Source organism: Pelobates fuscus, chromosome 5 (assembly GCF_036172605.1).
Source record: "Pelobates fuscus isolate aPelFus1 chromosome 5, aPelFus1.pri, whole genome shotgun sequence".
NCBI lineage: Eukaryota > Metazoa > Chordata > Amphibia > Anura > Pelobatidae > Pelobates > Pelobates fuscus.
Window position 1 is genome coordinate 69,897,685 of NC_086321.1, and position 22,684 is coordinate 69,920,368.

General features: G+C 38.5%; 1 protein-coding gene across 4 annotated transcripts in view; it reads left to right on the top strand.

Annotated features, from left to right (window-relative positions):
* The window catches only part of RAI14 (retinoic acid induced 14), a 159,275-nt gene extending 142,150 nt beyond the window's left edge, over nt 1–17,125 (top strand). Inside the window, exons 10-18 of one of the 4 annotated variants that reach the window (XM_063453966.1) lie at nt 239–267; nt 2,799–2,888; nt 3,925–4,011; nt 4,583–4,637; nt 5,340–5,458; nt 6,068–7,579; nt 10,533–10,682; nt 14,545–14,610; nt 15,860–17,125. In XM_063453966.1, the coding sequence (XP_063310036.1) occupies nt 239–267; nt 2,799–2,888; nt 3,925–4,011; nt 4,583–4,637; nt 5,340–5,458; nt 6,068–7,579; nt 10,533–10,682; nt 14,545–14,610; nt 15,860–15,937 (2,186 nt within the window). In that variant the 3' untranslated portion in view covers nt 15,938–17,125. The remainder of the gene's footprint in view (nt 1–238; nt 268–2,798; nt 2,889–3,924; nt 4,012–4,582; nt 4,638–5,339; nt 5,459–6,067; nt 7,580–10,532; nt 10,683–14,544; nt 14,611–15,859) is intronic. The other 3 variants (XM_063453967.1, XM_063453968.1, XM_063453969.1) reach the window with 3 other exon arrangements.
* The last annotated feature ends 5,559 nt before the right edge of the window (nt 17,126–22,684 follow it).

Sequence of the window (22,684 nt, forward strand, 5' to 3'; positions counted from 1 at the left end):
TGGTTACTTACTAAAGTAAGAATTCAAAGTGAATTTCAAATTTAAGTCTACATGGTGAACTGGAAACTGTCTCCAAGTCAGTTTCAGTTCAACTATTTTCACTTTGAATTCTCTTTTTATTAGTTTTTAATACTTTTACCAGGAGCCCTCTTCAACCACTGATACTTAATAAACATTGTCTCGGAGCTCAATAAACTCATATTGTTTTTTGGTTTTGTTTTCTTTCATTTCTGTACAGTCATCAAGACTCCAACAAAGCCAGTCCAGGTATCTATTTTACTAAAAGGAAACTGTCATTCTTAATTAAATCATATTTGATCATTTGTATTCATCGTATAGTAAAATATACTCAAATGACCACATCTCTCATGTGTTACAAAGTGGCACTTGGTAACTCCAATAGCTTAATAATGTACAAAAGTGCTCAAGGCTAGTTAGTGGTGGTGGTGCTCAATTGTTAAAGGACAACTCTGATCAAAATTTCACTTCTTGTTTTTGAAAAGTTCATTAATAAAACGTAAATTCTATCTGTATGATCCTGCAGTAGCAGGCAAGTTACCGTATGTTGAGAAGCATTTGGTCGGATAACCGTGTAGTCTGTCACTTTGTTTTATCCAGCAGAGCAGCCATGGTGGATCATTTTCTATAATAATAATAATAATCATAATAATAATAAAAAAAAACTATATATAAATCAATAAAAAAAGTTTCTTTAACTGTAATAAACTTTTTTTTAAAATAAGAATTGAAAATTAAATGTCCGTTGTCCTTTAAATTCACAACCTGTAGAACCCATTCAAACCTCAAGGTTGCAGGTAGCAAGGTTACATTTCTGACTTGGGCAGCTCCAATTTTCATCCTTTTGTATTGATGAAATTAACAATATATCCAATAACATACTTGAAACCAAGAGAACACCTCAATGGAAGATATCTGCCATTCAGAGACCTTTATCAATCTTTGAAGATCAATACTTTACTAAACCTGAGATCATTGCAATGAGGTCACTTACCACCAGCCCCGAGTGCTATAGTTATTTTGTTTTACTAGGCTGCATAGCTGCCCTTTCCAACTAGTTTTAAGACAAATCTATAGTGATATGCTCTATCTCTTCTACCGCTGACTATAACCATTACCTCTACTCTTTTCCACTTTATAAGGTAGAATATGTAGTTGTCTATAAATTAATACTGCTTGAAATTTAAGAAAAATATTTCTGCATGGGTTGTTTCCTCCGTTTTGCTTGGTCATTGGGAATTGCTCAGCGATGCTACCCAAGACCACGCATAAATGGCAGCCAGCCTATAAAAATGCATGTCACATATTCAACGTTCTCTTTCCTTTTATTTCACACTGCATTCTTCTGTTTAATGAATTCCAAGGAGCATATTTACTAAAGGGCAAAGAAGCCACATTTAAACCTGTGGGTTGTGTGTAATATTCAGAGTTAGTGAAGCCTAAATGGTTAAATTCAAGTGTACTGGTTCACACAATATTGTACGCAGAAAGGTGGAGTTAAGAAACATAAGGGGTTTGGTTGTATGATTTGGCCAAGTCGTATTTCAACTCAACTGCCTTACAATAGAACACACTCTTACAACGCACACCAGAGATCGATGTAGCAAACAAAATGCTTTTACCAAAGCTTTATGCAGAGAGCTTGGAAAAGTTCACTTAGTTTGGTCAAAATCGTATCACCAAAACCACTCATTTCTATTCGGTTTATTGACTGACAGCCATGGTGACTATTCCTTATTTAACATAATTGCATCTGTTTACCTTGATAAATCTGCCCAAACAGATATTGGTGAAACCATGAAAAATAGAAGGTAGTTATGGGTATACTTGCCAAGCATAATAGATATTTACAGTATTATGCAAAACGGTGGGCACCCTGAAAAAAAATAACATCTTAAAGCTTTTTAAAAGTGAAATCGTTTCTGTCCGTGGGGGGAAAAAAAAACCGAAAACATATTTCTGCATATTTTAATGCACAATGGCTAATTATTTGCTAAATATAACAGATTGGGAAAAACTACCCAAAATCAAACGAGAAAAAAAAAAAAAAAAAAACTGTTCAGGAATGCAATTTAAACTGTAAGGCCAAAATAGATTATTTGGAGAATGTTTCCAGTAGTTTTCCTAGTAGTTTCCAGTAGTGGTTATGGTGGCAGGAGTGCCTTGGCACCCTGACACAATAAGAAGTCAACCATTTGTGAATGGTCCACTTACCCCCTCCTCTGCAGCTTGGAAGATGTAGCACTGATCTAAACTCTGTTTCTCCAGAGGAGAAGGTGACTGGTGCTCGGTGGTCCGCTGGCAAGTTGTCAGACCATTTGCAGTTTGACTACTTACGCTGGGACAATGAGATATAGTGGTTGTGCTTAGACTAGAGTGTGTTGTGTTATTTATTTAAAGAACATACAACTTAAAGTTATGATAGTTAATGTAAAACATCGTCCACAATCTCATGTTGTTGTTGCATTTACCCCACATATCACTAAATTCATGGGAGCACATGGAGATTGTGAATTGAACATTTTGCATTTACGTACATGTGCACTGCACTCTAGTCATACCATGGATCTGCTATAGTGTTATAAATACACTATTTGATTTAAATGCCAGTCCCTTTGGGCAGAGCGTTATCTGTGACACTCCCCCCCATTGCGTTAAGGTTTATTCTAGCTCGATAGTAAATATGCCCTATTTCTGTAGATGTGTTTAGAAACAAACTTGCTTGATCTCTACTAACCCAACTAACAAAAATCAATTTTTCTGGCCTATAAAACTTCCAGCATGACCAAGTCACTAAATTAAGCTCAGAGAGAAGTGGAACTCCAAAAAAACGCCAAGCTCCGCCTCCTCCAACTATCAGTCCTTTACAGGTAAAGAAATATTTAACATATTTGTGTTTCATTTCCATTATACTCTGCTTTTCAGACACCTAACCATTTATGAATTATTGCCTTCGTTTTCATACAAGAAAATATATTTCACTATAAATTGAATAAGAAAACAAAAAAAAAGGAATTAAGAATTAAGAGTATACATGTCTCATAATCCACTGCAAATTACAAATAATTAGATCATGGTTTGCTTATTCATTAAATGGCTAGTTGGTACAACCAGCATTTAAAATAACAATAAAGGTACACACGTGTTTTAGGGGATGCAACCAAGAGGTGGTGCTGTTTGGTGTCTTTTTAGATGACTTTATATCTTATTAACCTTTTATGTTATTGGGCAATCCATTTAGAACACAAACATTTTACACCCAGACTAATTTATTAACAAAAAATTACTGCACTTTGGAAGCCAGATTTCTGCCAGGTTTAACTGCAGAGAGGTGCTGGCATCCAAGGAACTTTGGACCAACATCTACACAGTACTTGAATGGCTTGAAAGTGCATTGCAGGGTATGTTCAGCGCCATTGTACCAGAATTACATTTAATTTGCCTTGCGTTTACCTTCCCAAATAAGAAGCATTTACAATGAATGATCCATTTATTTTAGAAAAAATTATAGTATAGCTACCCTGCTTAGTTGTATGTAGCAGTACTTACTGTACAATAAGAATTGCTGGTGGTCCTATTTATTTCAATCTGGTGGGAGTCATTTCTCCTGTATTTCTTCCCTATCTTATTACGGCCTTTGGGTCACGCGTAGTTATACTTAAATTTCAATATCAACAGGACATGTACCACATCTCCAGGACAGGGCTGTCTGTTCTCGATGCTTTTTATCTTACTGTCCGGTAACATTCATTCATAATAAAAAAAAAATAATCCCCACATTCGCTGTGTTTGACATCATCAGGACATGGCTGTCTGTTCTCTCTGCTTTTTATTTTACTGTAACATTCTTTTTATAATAAACCTATACAATCACCACATTCACATTGTTTATTCTCTTTTATTAAGCAGAGTGACTTGTCCCCTTCATTGTCCTCAACATCCACCCCTCTTTCTGCAGCAGGGCAGGTTTTCTTTCCCGAGCAAACAAGCAAGGTAATATTGTCAGTTGCCTAAAAATGAGCTTGAATCACTTGAAATGTAATTTATATTAAATGTGATCAACACATTGTGCTACTGAAAATACCAATAATAAAAATGTACTTCTGGATCTGTTCAGCGTTCTTGCATGCTTCATACAGAACTCACAATGCAGTCTCAATTTTGCTGCGAGCAATCCAGGATTGACATAGGTGCATGTATGAAGCACTGAACATTCTACCATTAGTTTATACCTCTACAATGACCATTCTAAGCTATATATTTATAAATGCATTTGCTAGTAATTTGGCTGCTCACGTGGTTACTCGCTAAAGTTAGTATTGTCTAGAGTTAAAAGTAGATTTAACATTTTAGACCAAAATAGCTGGAAATATAGCTGGCTCAGCGAATGTTTCCAATTTTATAATGTTGGGCTTAGGTCTGAAATTATCTCCCTTTAGTAAATAACCCTGCCAGTTTAATTGCAATGTATAGTCTACATGTGTTTATTTTCCATCGGAGAGGTATGCAGTAGAATCTGACTAGTTCAAAACGTATTTTCTTATTTATTTATTTTTTTCCATAGAATGAGAATGCTTCTCCTCAACGAGACTTCAAGGACAGATTGAGCGACAGCACAGGTTAGGAGAGAATATTATAAATCCAATTCATTCAATTGTCTATTTCTATTCTATACGTTTGAAATGTGTGCCTGTAAATCTGACAATCTTGAAAACCTATTTTGTCATTGACATACAAAGCATGTTCGTTGTCACTGGTTGGCTTGCTGAAGGGGTGTTATCTTTCACACAGTGCCTGATACTCAGTCTGAGTCTCCCAAGGTTTTTTAATATATAGAATATGATATGGTACTATTTGTTTTTCTTTCAGTAAGATCATGGACTTTGATGGAAATGAAGAATAAAACATACTTTTTTCACAAAAAAGGCTTTGTTGCTTATTAACACTGCTTCTGTCATTCTCACAATCTGCCAAAATGTTGAATGCCCTAGATTTGCATTAGTTATGTTTATAAGAAAGTATTGTATACTGCTTGTAAATACATGCATCTTCCATGTGTTCAAGTAAAAGTACTTTCCTACAGACAGATTGACAGGTTTTAGACACATCCATCTTAAAGCAAAACGCAAAATTAACATTATATTTAACATGTTACTCGGTATAGAAAAGGTACATGACTAGATTGTCTAACATCTTGATTCATACCACGGAAGAAAGTGTGCACCCCAAATGTTACCTTGGTAGATGGACAGTCCTTTGTAACACCATGCAGGCCAGAAAGCCCAGTAACGGTCATCCTTGTACTTTTTATTTACTTTAAGGGGAGGACAGCCTTCTTGATGTAAGTTCAGAAGCAGAGCATCAAGATAATGTTTCAGCACTTCAAGCAAAAGTTGCTTATCTCACATCGTTAAACAAGGAACTGCAAGATAAGTTACAGGTAGGGGGGGGAAAGTATTCTACATAGCATGTAAAGTGTACCTTTCTCTACCCTGCACCTTATGATCAAATGCGAAGGTGCAGAGAGACGTCTCTACCTTTATCCCTTCTTTTACTATTCTAATGGAAAAAACAGATATGACATAATTATCAATTACCACCATCATAGGCAAATCCACACCTCTCTCACTTTACTTTCTGCCTTTCAATGAATGCCGTCATAGGGATCAACTATTCTTCCCCAATGATGCTAAACCAGTAGCACTAGTAGAAGTAATTAAGTTTAGGATTAAACGTTTCTTCTTTCATATACAAACAAAGCACTCAACTTACATTTTTACACTTTAAACAGAGTTTATATCCTGAACAATGATCACAAATCAGGCAGACAGCATCCAATAAAACATTGTAATTCATGCAGTCTACTATGTGTCACATACTGCATTCTAAATCAGAGTTTCTTGTTCAAACATGTTTAGGCACATGCTACAGATATAGTTATCACTTTACAAATTACAGTATAACAGAAACATATTCTGTGGAAAACACAGAAAAAAACTGAAAATGGCAATTTCCCACATGTAATTATGTGCTTGATCTCTCTATACAGGAAAAGGTCAGTGGTGAGGCAGTGGTGGATATTAGTTGTGATTCGTATCACTCTACGCAGACTGAATTAAACGAGTCTCACAACGAATTTCAAGAAGAAATGTCACCTGTGGTTGCTTCAGATATATCTGATGTTTCATTTGAATCTCAACCTGAAATAGCTAGTAGAGAACTTAAAGTGAAGCAACTTGAAAAAGTTGTAGAGGATATGCAAATAAAATTAAATGAATCTGAAGAAGAAAGGAAGAAGTTGGAGGAGCAAATTAATTCCGTGTCTTCTGGTTTTCGGCACTCTAGAAGTTCTGAGGTTTTAGAAGAATCTTTAGTAACAGAGGAGCAGTCTCAAAGAACAGAAGATGAACAAGTAGGTGTTATGGAAGAAGATGCTAACGTAGGTCAAGTGGAGTCTGAAGGAAAAATAGTTAACGAAGCAGGAAAAGATGAGGAAATGTCGGTGGTGGAAAAGTTTGAGGCATTACAGAAAGAATATACAGTTTTGCTAGCAGAAAGCCAAAGTAAAGAAGAGGTGATGAAAGACTTACAATGTCAACTTGATGCAATGACCCAAAGCATGGTCGACATGTTGTCTGCTGAAGGAAAAAAGGAAATGGAGAAGTCATATGGTGCTATTATTGAAAAGATTAACCAAGAGAAGGATGAGTTAAGTGGCATGTATCAAGATAAACTAGAGGAAATCAAGAAATTGCAGAAAGAATTGGAAAGTCAGAATTCGGGAAATGAGGAAGAGGAGAAACTAGTGAAGGAAGACTTAGCTAGGACAGTAGAAGATTTAAGCAAACAAGTAAGTGAATTGTCTTTGCTTTACAATGAAGCCCAAATAGAAATTGGTAAGACAAGGCAATCTCCCCACAAAAATTCTATAGATGTAATTAATAAAGATGAGCATGTTAAAGTTGTGCAAGAAATTAAAGAATGCAAAGACAAAGTAGAGAAGGATTTAGCTGATCTTGTATTGGAGCACACACGGACACTGGAAGAACTTCATCAGCTGAAACTCGAAAAGGAGAAAGAAAAGGAAAACACACCAGTGATTTTGGAGCATGTGAAGGTTATTGAAGCTTTAAAAAATACTATTAATGATCTAGAGGTGGAAAAGAGTGATTTGAAAGACCAACTTGCTGTCCAGGAAACAAGACTAAAGAGTTTACAAGAAGATTTGTTAAAGCAAACTTCTAGTCTTCAGGAATCTCTGGCCACTCAAAAAATCTTTGAAGGCCAGCAAGTATCACTGGAAGAAGAAATAAGCTCCTTGTCTTTGGAACTAGGGGACCTGATGAAAGAAAAAGAAAAGTTATCGACGGACAATGGACAGGTTAAGAGGGAGCTTACGCAGTTAAAGGGGGAAAAGGAAGCTCTGCAATCACAACTTAAATTGAAGGAACAAGATATCAACAAGCTTCTTGTCAAATATAACAAAGTTCAGGAGGATCTCAACGAAATGAAGATATATTCTGAAAATACTTCAAAATTGGAAGAGGATAAAGATAAAAAGGTAATATAAAGTTACACAATCAGCTTTTAAAACTGCATTAAATGTAGGGGCAGAAGAGTATGGCAATAGAATATTTAAGTTGTTTGTTTCTCAGAAGGAGAAATATGCGTAGAGGAATAGAACGATTAAGCATTTAATGTGTTAGAACACATTTTTTTTATAATGTATAACCGTTTTGTAATCAGAGTTCTAAATTAAAGTAGAAATCTAATGGAGTGATAGAAGGGATTAAATGCTTTATAATCAAGATTATGTGTTCCAGAATGAGTATTGGGCTCTGGAGTTATGAAGTGCGAAACTGGTTGATATGTAACATAAGGAATCTATTGGGGGCAGGCCCTGACTGACCATCTGGCAAACCCAGCAAAAACCTGTTGGGCTGTAAGGGCCAAGGGCCGGTCCTGACAAGGGAGATCAAAGGATATCTGGCCCATGCAGGGCCAGTACTATTTGAGTATGGACCAGAGGGGGAGCTCTGTGGGCAGTGGGGACCTCAAAGATCTTACTCACTGGCCTGCCTGTAGTATGCTGGGGAGAGGCGGGAGCAAGTATATGCTTATGGTCTGCATTTCCTGTGGGTGTAGACCAAGTGCAAAACTACAGAAAGATAATCAGAGTGTTGCCGTGGGTTACCATGGCATTGCTCTAGAGCTGACAGACTGTTGCCAGAAATAGTCAGAAGGAAGGAGGAATAGTATAAGCCTTTTTTTTTTTTACCATCCTCTACCTCCCCAAGCTTTAAAGTTTATCCTCCACATACTACAGCCCTTACAAACCACATACGTACACACATCCCACCAAAACACACTACAGCCCCTATGCCCCATACATACACAACAGCGATGAACCTCCCCACATACACATTAGTCGCCTATCCTACCACATACAGCCTACAACCCCTACCCCTCCACTTATACAGACACGCTACAACCCGTACCCCAAAAATACACTACAGCCCTTATCTTAACATGCACTACACTGCAAACATCCGTATCCAGAGATGCTAATCCCCATAAACAGACTCCCCAACATGCGGTAGTGAAAGAAGAAAGTTAAGAGTAGCACCTTGGTATAATCTCCAATGATATATGCAACAGAATAAAAAGGCAGGGGGAAATTATCACAATATAGTATGTCATACATTCGGAGGTGCAAAGGAACAAGCAGTTTTCACCCCACAAGCGTCATTCCCACAAACGGATAACCCCACAAGCAGGCTCCCTTTACATCCCAAAGCTAGTCCACCCCACAGATGCAAAACCACAAGTAACCTCAAACAAGAAAAAAAATGTAGTAATGTGCAAACTGGTATTAAAAGTGCACCATATTTATTAGAAGGGCAATATATAAGTTGCAAAGTTTTGGGCGATTGCTGAAATCGTATAGAAATCAACAGGCAGCCTCCCCATATACAAAAACAAACAACAGCTTCTCCCAACCCTGTCCCTCTTTTGTCCTCTGGTATTCCATTTAAGTCGCCAAGAAATACAGAGCATGCGTGTCATTTAATTTGCTGGCACTGCTATAAACAAAAACATTGTTGAAAGATGTTGTTATAGTCAGGATTTCAAAGTTATTTTTTAAAGTAGGGCTCCAGAAAGTGGAGCAGTTAATAAATGGCGAGGATTAGTGGTGAGTGAGGAGCCTGGATGCCACGTGTTGCATAAATTGATGTGAGAGACAAGACGAAGATTCATGCAGCTGGCCACTGGCTACATAGAATGTTCATGATCATTCCGCTCAGTGAGAAATTCGATAAATGCCAGGTGTGATTACATTCAAAATATTTCATTATTTTACAATTGAGGGCATGCATAAACCTCCTGCAAAACTAGGCCTATTGTGACAGTCTTTATGTCTTCATATAATGATTAGAACCAATAAATATGGGGCCACACTTTATTGTTGCTTTTCTTACTGAACACCACTGGTAACCTTCAGGTTAACAAGTTCTCCAATGGAAATATATTATGTAAAATTCCATGAATGAATATACTTGGATACAAAGATAATACCGAGTCATGTATACTAATAAATAGCGCGCATAAATCTATTTTATTCCTACCCCTGAGTGCTCAGAAAAGCTGATACAAATTGCACTTAGGTTACATGAAGCACTTCTAGTAAAATTATTTATTCTTGGAAGATGTGCAGTTCTCCTTATCATCCTTTCTTGTTAGGATCTTTCTCATCCTAATTTTAATAAATGTGCTATTTGAAGGGAGTGACTGAAAATGTGGAAGAAACGTCAAGTAGCGTGAATTGTTACTCCAATCATCAACCACTATAGTTTGGTGTAGTGTTCGTGACGCCAGAAGTCTCCTTGCCCGGTTTCCCGGTAATGAGAAAAACTGTAGAGCAATGGTTTGCCTCTTGACCTGGGTCCCCACTGGATTCTGAGGCTCCCTGGTGACACACTCTGTAGATGCTGGAGGCCAAGACTGTCATTCAGTGGCTGACCGTGTCAGCTGGCCGCTCTTATCCAATGGCTTACATTCTGTGCAATGAAACACTCCAATGAGCATTTCATAACAAAACTCTGCTCATACATACTCCAGACACCTTGACCATTTCAAATCACTGACATGGTCATGGTGCTTGGAGTAATCCTTTAATAGGAGGGCTAATTGGTTCTTATCTGCTGGAACTTCTCCCTGGGTACTGGTTGTTCCAAAGAAGGCGAAAGGTACTTGATCATTTCAAATTATTGGAGCTGATTGACTTCTAAAATACTACTATGTTTTTAGTGCCATATTAATTTTATAGGTATAACAAATAATAAATATTGTAAAACAGCAAAGCACCGTTGGATTTTCATTACTGTATATCATGTAAGACCATGATGCTTTTGATATCTTTAAAGAGGGAAATATACATTTTTTGCTGTGCTTTTACAGGACACATTCTCCTCAATAATTTCACTAATGTATTCCATTCCATTGTGTCATTGTAGATAAATGATTTATCCAAGGAAGTGAGCAAGTTAAAGGAAGCTCTGAATAGCCTTTCCCAACTTTCATTCTCAACAAGCACTCCCAAAAGGCAGAGCCAACAGCTCGAAACACTGCAGCACCAAGTGAAACAGTTACAGAATCAGCTGATGGTAAGGATGTTTAATGTACGCTAATGTAGTTACAAAGATACACACGTGGGCAACCAGCCTCAAACCAGCCGTGGGCAACCACGTGGGCAACCAGCCTCAAACCAGCCGTGGGCAACCATGTGGGCAACCAGCCTCAAACCAGCCGTGGGCAACCAGCCTCAAACCAGCCGTGGGCAACCACGTGGGCAACCAGCCTCAAACCAGCCGTGGGCAACCACGTGGGCAACCAGCCTCAAACCAGCTGGCTCATCTCAGATTGGTACTTTTATTCAAGGTCCGAGACATGGACTAGTTTCACATTACTGGTTTCATTGTGTTTTGTCCATGCACAAAATAGCAGATGCTGTACATATTTATTGCATCCACCATTTTACACAGACAGAAAACATGCTGAAATTGGTATTGGGATCATAGTGTGAATTCAGTTCTTACAGAATGTGACATTTTCTAAGTCTTTAGTTGTTTTTTGGATATGATCTGAGGGCACCTACATGTTAGGTTACAGTATGCCGTTCAACTCAAACTGAGTACAACCTCAAAGTCTCCCATTCACGATTTGAAAGACAGTCATGCTTTGAGTGGGCTACAACAATTTATCTGAGGCGACATTAGCCATTTTTGTTAAATCTGTTTAGCCTACACCAAAAGTAAAAAATTAAGGCATTGTGAGTAACTGTTTTTGGTAAACCTGAAAAGATTAAAGATTGACAGTTGTATTACCACCCCACATACTAATGAAGTAACTTATAAGTGTGAATTGTCAGGAATTTTTATGAATTTCAAATTAGACATAATTTTCAGGTCAGTGAATTCCAACACTAAAAATTCTTGCTTTTGTTCACTAAAAACTGAATCATATTGAACTTAAATCCGAATTTAAAAAATTAAGCAAAAATAATAATTTTTCATTTTACCTAAAATTTGCAACTGAGATTTCAACTTGGCACAATTCAGAGAATAAACTCATACTAATTCAGTTTAAATTCCCGATATGTCACAGTTTAGCAACTAACCCTAAAACTGCCTTTTGCATTCTAGAATTTGCAATCGGTAATTTTAAAACTGGATGTCTGGGATGTGCTGTTTTGATGTTCCTTAACATGTACTGCATTTAAAACCGTTTATATTTTAAGACTTAAAGGACCACTATAGTGCCAGGAAAACAAACTCATTTTCCTGGGTCTATAGGGTCTTTGGTTTCCCCCACCCTCATGGACCCCCTCCCGCTGGGCTGAAGTGGGAGGACTTGATCCCTTACCTTTCTCCAGCGCCGGGCTCCCTCCGCGCTGGGGACTCTCCTCCTCCTTCTGACGTCATTGGCTGAATGCGCACATTCAGTCCGTCCATAGGAAAGCATTCTCAATGCTTTCCTATGGACGCTGGCGTCTTCTCACTGTGAAAATCACAGTGAGAAGCGCAGAAGCCCTCTAGCGGCTGTCAATGGGACAGCCACTACTAGAGGCTGGATTCATCTATATGTAAACATAGCAGTTTCTCTGAAACTGCTATGTTTACAGCAGGCAGGGTTAACCCTAGATGGACCTGGCACCCGGACCACTTCATTAAGCTGAAGTGGCCTGGGTGCCTATAGTGGTTCTTTAATGCATCATAATTCTAGCACCAGGAGATATGGTTAATTTTTACGGCTAGTATGAGCACTGTCAGCCAAAAGAAGCTTTGTTCTTGATTAGTTTGCCATATTGATTATTGGACATGCTAGCTCTTCTTCACATGACTTGTCTATTACATTGCATGTTCACTAGAAATCCATGCCATGCATATACAAAAAGTTAAAGTTGGCAACAAATATGTTATTAAACTTTCTTTAATTGTGAATGCACCAATAAATAAACTGATTACACACATGCGCAGCATATTACATCTTAGGGAAAGTGCAACATTCTTTCGGAACGGTGAGCCCATCACACCCAAAAGGGATAGTCTTCTGTTGACTGAGAGACAACCTGAGGCAGGGAAAATAAAAACAAATCTACTAGTATTAGGTTTATGGCACATACCATTCTTTATAAATTGTACATCATAAAACATGGGTGTACCATCTTTACATGTTATAAATCAATCACACAAAACCATTTGATCAGCCACTAAACCTATATTACTCCTACTTTAAAGGGACACTCTATTGCCCAAATAAAAAATTAAATACACTATTTAGTATCCATGAAAACATGATTATGCATCTTTTCATTTTCATTTATAATTTTTTTGTTGCAAATTTGCTTCTATTATATTGAGATTATAAAGCTTTTTAGCCTGTGTTCCCACTGAATGCATAACAAGTTTCAGGTTAGTTACAGGAACATTATATGGTCAGTAATACAAACATGTATTTTTGATCCTATAGTGCTAAAACCACCATCTACCCCCCCCCCCCCCCCCCGATCCCCCCTCCCTTACACCCCTAAATATAGTAAAATCTTACTTTTGTTCAAGACTGCAGCTGCTGGCTCTGCCTCTGATGTGCCTGATTGGCTGACATTATCAGAAGTTGTTGTGTTCTGAGCCAATCACAATGCTTTCCCATAGGATTGTCTATGACTGTCAAGGAGGCAGATCAGGGGCAGAGCCAAACATAGCCCTGGTTAATCCACATCACCTTATAGAGATGTATTGAATCAATGCATCTTTATGAGGAAAGTTCAGTGTCTCAATGCAGAGGGAGGAGACACTGAATGGCAGTGCTGCACACTGAGCAGCACTGCCCCAAGAAGCACCTCTAGTAACCAGTGGAGGTATCCCTAGGCTGGAATGTAAATACTGCATTTTCTCTGAAAAGACAGTGATTACAGCAAAAAGCCTGAAGGAAATGATTCTACTCACCAGAACAAATACAATAAGCTGTAGTTGTCCTGGTGGCTATAGTGTCCCCTTAAAGGGCACCTTTTATGCCCCAAATAAGTTTTTAGTTCATTAGATTGAGCATAAGATTCTATCTATACATTGTGCTAGTTTTGCTAATGTGTAGAATAGAAGAAAAACATATTAAAAATAGCTTTTACTCCCAGCTGTCAGTCAATGCCTCCGCATTGACTGACAAAGGAGAGCAGAAAAGACCTCGCACAGGACATCCTTCTGCTCTCCACAGTGGATGCGTCCCAAGCAGCACAAATCAAAAAAGACTTAGAGAGAAACTCGGAGCAGATGACAGCCAGGAGGTGGGTGTTAGATGAAGAGTATCACCCACGAAGCTGCGCTGGAAATGAGAAAATGTGAGTAAATCTCTGTATCTTACACTGAATACACCATGTATGTTTTGATATGTAGTGTATTTAATGTATATGGAAGAGATTTCAGGTAAGTACAGTTTTTTTCACAAAGGTTCACTTTAAGAGAAAACATCATATCTATCTAATAACTGCTGGGAAATTTAGAACCTAAAGAACACAATGTATTGTGCTCTTATGATTAATACTATATTGTTTTAAGGTGACATATCTACTTAAACATTTTCGCTTACCCCTTATCAAGTATACACACTGAATCAACAATGTTAAACGTTCCCTTAGTGAAATATAAATACTGCTCGTAGAACTGTGAGTGATTAAAGTCTGTTTAGACAATTGAAATATATGAAGTGGTTGATGTTTTTAAAAGCTTATTATAGTAACAATATGATGTGTTATGTTCTGTGCAGCTAAAATATCATCATTTGACCGTTTCTCTGTACAACAAGCAGATAATTTTGTGCTCAGACACTCTGCTACATATTCTGTTATTATGTTGGCAGTCAATGGGCAAACTGCTTGATGTCAGTAAGCCTGGGTGTATTTTATGGAAGTGGGAATATATGTTTGCTCAAAAACCATTAATTTAATTTATTTTATTAATTTTTTGTATACAGGAGACAAAGAAACAACATCAAGAAATTGTATCCGTTTACAGGACACATCTTCTTTACGCGGTTCAGGTAACTCTTAAATAGGACTCCCTCCCATGAGTACAAATAATACACAGGGGTAATACACTTAATTTCGACTCATTTTCATTGAATTGCTTGATTAGATTCATATATATCATGTTTTCAGCATCAAGGCGTGTGAGCCTGGTATGCTTATATGAATTACATGTGTGTAAACATAGTGTGTTTTTTGGCAATTGGCTCTGGTTGGTGGTTCACACTTTTGTATTGGAATATTTAGAGTGCATGGATGTCAAATAATTCATTTAGATTTTGTTAGTTTGTAACCATACCCTTTGGTATAGATATAATTTTAATTAACAGAACAGGTAGTCTGGCTCAAAAGGTTTAGTTGATCTTGGACATCAAACTTGCAACTATAAGTTACGACAGGTTGTTAGACTGTCACTTGAACGATCATAAACTCAACAATTAATAACTGAGCAGGTAATAACTGACTTGTCCTAAAAAAGTAGCTGTCCTATTTCTTTGACTCTGAGCGTAATCTATTCTGGGAGCCTTTAGGATTCATTTGACCCTTTCCTTCTAGGAGCAGTGAATAGGATGCACGCTGAAGATACAAGTCCTTAATGTGACTTTCAGGGCTCAACAGACATTGCTTCTTGTTCCAATATTTTAAAACGTCATATTGTCTGACGACACAGTCACTTCATTTTCGATCCAATAAAAAAATAACATATTTTCAAGATCCCACAAGAAAAGATAAAGCTTATTTTCTAATGGGTGATGCCCACTCAGGAGGTTTAGCCCAATTGTGACATTATCATAGGAGTGTCATCCAAAATATATGGACAGTCCTGCAACAAAATGTTGTGTAAATCACATCTACAAAAGTGGGGCAGAGACTAAACAATTCTTAAGGTTTATCCTAGTCTGTTGGTGAGGCACAAATGAGACCGCATATAAGGGTGCAAACTTTGGTTATCCTGTAAATACGAAAAGACCTAGGAATATGCAGTGAGCAGGATACATGGACAATAGCTCAATAGATGGGTGTACCTATTACAAGAAGCACATTATAGAGGAAAAGTATTTCATTAGTATATCCCACTGGACCCACCCAAGGACAGTTCTTTTTGTTGCGAAATACAAAGTGTTCTATTTGCCTTTCATCAAATGTCTGAACTCTCCATTATAAATAGAGTTGTGGGTATGTCTTTTCTCAGATGAAAGTTTTTGTTTTCAGGCTTGAATTTCCAAGCCATTTAATTGCTTCTTTCTCTTTCTTTCTGTGAAGGGACAAATGGATGAAGACGTCCAGAGAGTGCTCAAACAGATACTAACCATGTGCAAAAGCCAGTCGCAGAAAATATGACGCATGGATGGAAGATAGATACCTGCTATAGCACTGCCTCCTAGTATTACTTGTAGATTATCCTTCCAGTAAATGTGTCTAAATATGCTGGATAAGAAAACGTTGAGTTCTTCTGTATCAGAAAATTTATGTATTTTATATTTTTGATAAGAAACCGCAGTTTGCATTGAACTTTTATTTTATGGACCTTTATTAGTTTGCTATGTTTTCCAGATTTTTTTCAGGAACTTTAGGGGAACAGGTTATTTGTACCAGCCTGGGGTTAGTTAGAATTTAGCATTTTATTAGCAAAACTAAATTAAACCATAAGAAATTATTAGTTTTTGTTTGTAGCCTGAATTCAGGAGAGCACATCATAATGGTGCCAAAGCATAACTAGTAGTAATCTAGTCATTTTAGTAATAGATAATACAATTATGTTTTTACTATTTTTTTTATTTCCCCAAGTGTGCCTCTTTAATTATTGGAAACTGGTTTCATTGCTTTTGCTAGTATGTCTTACCAGAATCATCAACAACTCAGTAAATTCTGTTATGAATCGTACGTATCATTAATTGAAATGAGACAAAATTATTATTCTTAGATAACTACCTGTGTTTACGAAGAAAGGAAAAGCATTGTGCCTGACACTGCTGCGTAAAAATGTTTATATGCATCTACCCAGACTCAATTCCTGCAATACAATCCATATATACTGAGGACATTTGCTGGAATGTGTCTTATTAGTTCAACAAGTATGTTGTCTGCCAGTTACTTACTATCAGGGTTATATATCCTTTGTCAGTGGCAGTGTAAGAAGCAGACTATAATGTTAAAATGTTATTTATCATGACCTCCGTTTTAATGGTTAAAATATTGAATGCATGTGTTGGTTTGCAAAATGAGATGTGACAAAGTTACAATATCATATACATGAAGGATGTGTATCATGGTAAACATTAAAAAAGATCTTAGGGTGTAAAAGAGCGAGATATGAAATGTTCTGCTCACAGTTATACCAGAGCCGCATATTAAAAAGGAACTGTAATTTCTGAGACATTCAAATAAATAAAACTAAAATGAAGTTAAACAAGCAAACATTATTATAGCTTTATTTTAGTTAGCTGTTGTACTAAGATAGATACAAGTTACAGTTCATCTTGAGGAGCTAGATCATTCTACTACATGGCTTGCCAGCCTCTTGCACCTAATAGAATGTGGTCCAACACCAACTCTCTCCTTGAGCTGAAACACTGCTGTACTTGATGTTATGGTAGAATAGAACAAAAACGAAAAAATAGAACACATTATGTTAATGATGTTTACAAAATGCAAAGACAGAAACAACATAAATAGGAATTGACATATTAAACGTGTACAATACAATTCATTCCGATAAGACGCTGAATTCTGTTGGATGGATCTGTCTGATTATTTGACAAGGAAAATATCTCAATGTGTATTTAAGAGATTAGAGGGTGCTGCAAACATGTTTGTGTAATGGCTAGTTATTTAAGCATGCCCAAAATGCCTAACGGCCTCTTTTCAAAGTGACTGATTAATGCGTGTAAATATTAATATTCATAAAGAACAGCATATTTTGTGTTCTTGAAATACAGTAATAGTGATACACACAGTAGTTACTCTTTATGTTGGTATACAATACAAGATATTGCAGCCCAATAAATATATTCATTGGTTCTAGGTTTTTCATTGGTTCTAAGGCCTTTATTGTCTAAAATTGACTGATTCGGGTTGTTCTACTACCTGTGCCTTAACTGTAATCCATATCATTTGTTATGGTCGCACATGGAAATGTACTTCTGGTAGCCTGCACGAATTTGGCTAGTAATACCATGGTCTCTGCCAATTCCCAAGGCCTATAGGTGCACCAGGTTTGTTGCTCAACCATAATTTGCTCAACAATTATTTGACTTTTTTTTTTTTTTTTTTTTTATGGTAACTCCTGGAAGTAGCCCTGCATAGTTAATAGATATTATGCTGGAAGCCTTCAAGCTCCAAATCATCTGAAATATGGCTCAAGCTGATCAGTTGACCTCTGGGACAGAACTATCTTGTAATAATAAGATGGCATTGTTTTTTGTATTACCTGCAGTTAAGTACCATATATGATGTGTGTTTTGATTATCATACTATTTTATATTTAATTCACAAAAGAAAAAAACTTTCTTTAATCTCTCAGGCACGGTGCTATTATTGATTCCAGTTTGGATCAAATATTTCCCACCTCTTTCTTCCATGTATGTAGATTTTGCTAGTAGTACCATTAGAGCGCAAAGTACAAACCGTACGTTTGTATCTAAATCTGCATTTTTATTGCATTCTAAACCAAAATATGGACTATGTTTTGCAAAAGGCTAATTGTTTTTTTTGTTTTTTTTATAAAACATCTCAGAATTAGTTTAACAAAAATGTGATTTTTTTTTTATACTGCAACTTTGTTTAAACTAAGCAAGCTTGGTAATGTCACATGCAAAATCTTTTTATTATATTACAATGATCCTTTTATTATAGAGAGTGTCAGAACATTTCTTTAACGCAGATTTGTGTAATCAGTCCTTGCAGAGTATTCACTGCTGAATAGGTGCATTACGTTGGTGAACATGCAGGTTTTTATTGTTGGAGTTTTATTTGTTTTGTTTTTTTCTGTGTACACAAATTGTAATTGTTTATTTAGATATTAATTTAAAAATCTTGTAAGGTTGATATAATGTGGGCCACTGGTGGGGTAAATTTATAGCCTGATTTTTTATTTTTTTTTAACCCGCAAATCGTTTTAGCTAGCATTGACCCCATCAACAAAGGAGTAATTGTGGCTTTCATATGCATATTTATTACACTTTGTTGGTATTGTTCAAATCTGAAGTTTACATTCTGTTTTGCCCCATTTCTTTGCTAATACATGTTATGGAAAATATAATGTTTTAATAAACAAAGTAGATAATAAAATCTGTTGTCATTTATTAGTGGTGATACTTCTCATGATTTGATTTTATGATAGAAATTCTAATAATATAACTAAACCGTAAAACATGGGCTAAACTTTACTCTTAAAGGCCAAGCTTTAGTAAAGTTGCAGAATTTTTTCAAATACAATATTTATAAATCTTTATTTCTCGTGTGGCAAGATGATAAACACACGTGTATGACCACAACAGCCTCTACACGTAAAACAGTGCATATTATATACAGGCATTACTAGATTCTTTTCACACACATTTTGTAATTACGATTGGTCTCACTGTTATAGTGAGTAAGTTAAATCATGTAACCGTGAGGGTAGGAGACACCTGTCTGCTTATGTCACCTTGTTTTATGGGGTCTTGAGTGGAGGGGAGAGGGTGGTTACGGCTAAGTCTGGGTATTATTTCTGGTTCCCTGCCTTGTGTCTCAAGGTTGTGGGTGTATGATGTGGCCCTTCTGCACATAGGCCTGGAGTGGGTTATGGTGGTCGTGGGGTCCCTCCGTGGGTTTCCCTTCTATGACTAAGTTCGCTCCCTTGTTGTTCCTGACTGAGGCCATTAGTTTGCACCTGTGTGCGCAGTCGTAAGGTGTCTTTTCGTCCTAGTGGTGGCTGCGTGTGGTCGCTGGTCAATTTTACAACTATGGCTGTTAAGTCTAGGTGGCTACAGGTCGCTGTGGTGTGACAAGATCAAGCCTAACCTGTGTGGTTCCAGGCTAGAGTTATTAGCCTTGGTGGTGTGCTTGATGCCAGACTGGTTTGCTATGTCGCCCTTGATGTCAGTTCCCTGTAACCCCAGGGAGAGGAGGGGGGGGAGGGAGGTGTCGTCGGAGCAAGGGTGGTTGGCTCTAGTGAGCCTCGTTCGCATGGCAATAACTTTTAGAATGAGAAAGAACATAGAACTACATGTAGTTTAAGTATCAGACTTATTAACACAAAATATTTAAACAAAATGTTTAAACTAAAGCCTAATCGGCTGTCGGCAAAGGCATTTCCTTCAGGTCTTGGGTTTGGTGCCCCTGCTTATTCCAGGAGTCGCGGTTGTATCTGTTCTTGTTGTCCCTGGCTGAGGGTCTAGTTGTGTCATCGAGGTCGATGCGAGGTTCGGTAGTCCTAGAGCAGTCATCAGTGCTGGGCCCTCTGTGTGGTCGGTGGCCTTGAAGTGCTTATCATCTTTAGTGATCCAGAGAGTTCCAGAGGGGTCGCCCATCTATAGGCTATTCCTGCCGCTTGGAGTTGTTTGGTGATTGGGTGCATACTCTTGCGCCATTGTAGTGTGGCTCTGCTTAAAGGACCACTCTAGGCACCCAGACCACTTCAGCTTAATGAAGTGGTCTGGGTGCCAGGTCCTTCTAGGGTTAACCCATTTTTTCATAAACATAGCAGTTTCAGAGAAACTGCTATGTTTGTGAATGGGTTAAGCCTTCCCCTATTTCTTCTAGTGGCTGTCTCACTGACAGCCGCTAGAGGCGCTTGCGTGATTCTCACTGTGAAAATCACAGTGAGAGCACGCAAGCGTCCATAGGAAAGCATTATGAATGCTTTCCTATGTGACCGGCTGAATGCGCGCGCAGCTCTTGCCGCGCGTGCGCATTCAGCCGACGGGGAGGAGAAGAGGAGGAACGGAGGAGGAGAGCTCTCCGCCCACCGCTGGAAAAAGGTAAGTTTTTACCCCTTTCCCCTTTCCAGAGCCCGGCGGGAGGGGGACCCTGAGGGTGGGGGCACCCTCAGGGCACTCTAGTGCCAGGAAAACGAGTATGTTTTCCTGGCACTAGAGTGGTCCTTTAAGTCCTAGAAGAAGGAGAGTTGGCATGCTTCGAAGTCAAAAGGGGTCTGCCCTTGTATTGCTGCCATTAGCCCCAGTTTGTCTGACGTTGATTGGCATCTTAATATTATGTCCCGTGGAGCTGAGGTGGGTGCTTGTGGGGATTTGGCTATCCTATAGATCCCATCGAATTGGAATGTTTTTGCTTGTCTTGTCGGTAAGAGTGTGGCCACAAGGCGTCTGGTGAAGTGTGGCACTGACTCAGGTACCCCTCAAATTTTGATATTTTTGCGGCGCCCTCTATCATCCAGGAGGTTAACTTGCCTGGACATTGTCACTTGTGAGGATTGTAGGTGTCGCACCTTCTCCCCCAGAGCCAGGTAGTTCTCCCTCAGTCCCTTGACCTCCTCTTCGATCGCCTGTGTGCGAGTTGACACTGCGTGCACGTCCAGCTTAAGTACTGCCAGAACTGCTTCCCACATTTGTCTGAGATTCTGTTGTAGGCCTGTCAGCATTGCCTGTATGTCTTGTTTTGAGGCCGGTGTGCTGGCTTCTGACGTCCATGTGGGTATGGGGTGTTGGGGACTGGGGTGTGGACTGTCCTGTGTTTCTCCCTCCTCTGATGGTTTTGGGGATGTGTCACGGGGAGTTTGGGCCTTCACTTGGGGCCTGTAGCATTTGGCTGTGGCTTCGAGATGTTTTGGGGCGTTTTTTGCGCCCTGCGACCCATCTCATCTGAGCTCTGTGTGCTGGGGTACCAGTCCTCGAAGTCTGGGATGTTCCAGGGCCAGTGCGTTCCCGTTATGGTCTGAGGCTGCCCGCCCGTCCTGTAGGCCTTGCCGCCTCGGCGCTTAGTTTTGGAGCCGGGCGTCAGGAGGAACGGCATCGGTGTCACAGTAAGGTTCTCCAAGGTCAGTGTTCGTTTGTGTGGCCGAGAATGATACGGGGTGTCCCCGGTTGCTGTAGATTGCAGTGGATTGCACCGGAGCTCCGGCAATGTGCGTCTGCTCCGGTCCGTGTCAGGCCCCCCCACCCCCACCCCCAAACACTTTACTTACCAATAATGAAAATTTAACAAGCCATTATTATGTTGAGCGTTTATCCAGATAGTTTGTTTGTTTATATAGATTAGCAATCCTAGTACTCAACATTTAATTATAAAACAGTCACGGAGTACAGTAAAAATTGGGGACTTTCATAAATGAAAATACCCACAGGCTGGCAAAATAACAATTGTGTTTTTGTTCTATAACATCTAGGAATGTATTTTGGGCACCCCTGTAAAATCATTAAAGCAGCTCTATGACCTGTCCCCCACAATGAGTATTTATTTCATAAAGATAGAATCTTTATGAAATACTCGGATTTCACTGAACTTCCAACCTAGCCAAACATACAACGAGACAAAGCCTACTTTTCGCAGGCTTGACAAAAGGAGAAATTAGGCTCATTACCTCCAGCACTCACCAGTGATGGTTGTAGTGGAAAGAAAGATCTGACTATGTATATGACCTATGTATAAGACTTCAGTGATGTACATGCATGCCTGATAAGGGTATGTGAAATTCTAAGCATTGTAAGAAACTATTGAGTCGCACCTGGGGGACTGTGGTTAGAGTGATTTGTTACGGGAAGTAAAGGATAATTGGAATTGGGTTTAGTTAAATGATGTGAATTTAGAAGGACCTGTACAGGCAGTACTTCATTCATTTCTAAGAAAGGCTTTTTTCAGGAGTTTGTAAAAAAAAAAAAAAAAGAAAGAGGTGGACAAAGCGCCAATGAGCAAATGGAAAAATACTGCAAATGATTGAGAGTTAGTGAGATAATTGAAGAAAAAAAGTTGTGGAAGAGGTGATGGGAAGAAGAGCACTTTGTTTTAGCAGGGTTTATTTGCAGGACAACAAGGAGGCAATGTCAGTGAGACAAGAGGTAGAGAAGGTATGGAATTCAATGAGGCAACCCGCTAGAAGCCTGGTAAGTGGCCAATGGAAATGTGGCTGCAAATAGCCGGTCAATAAGG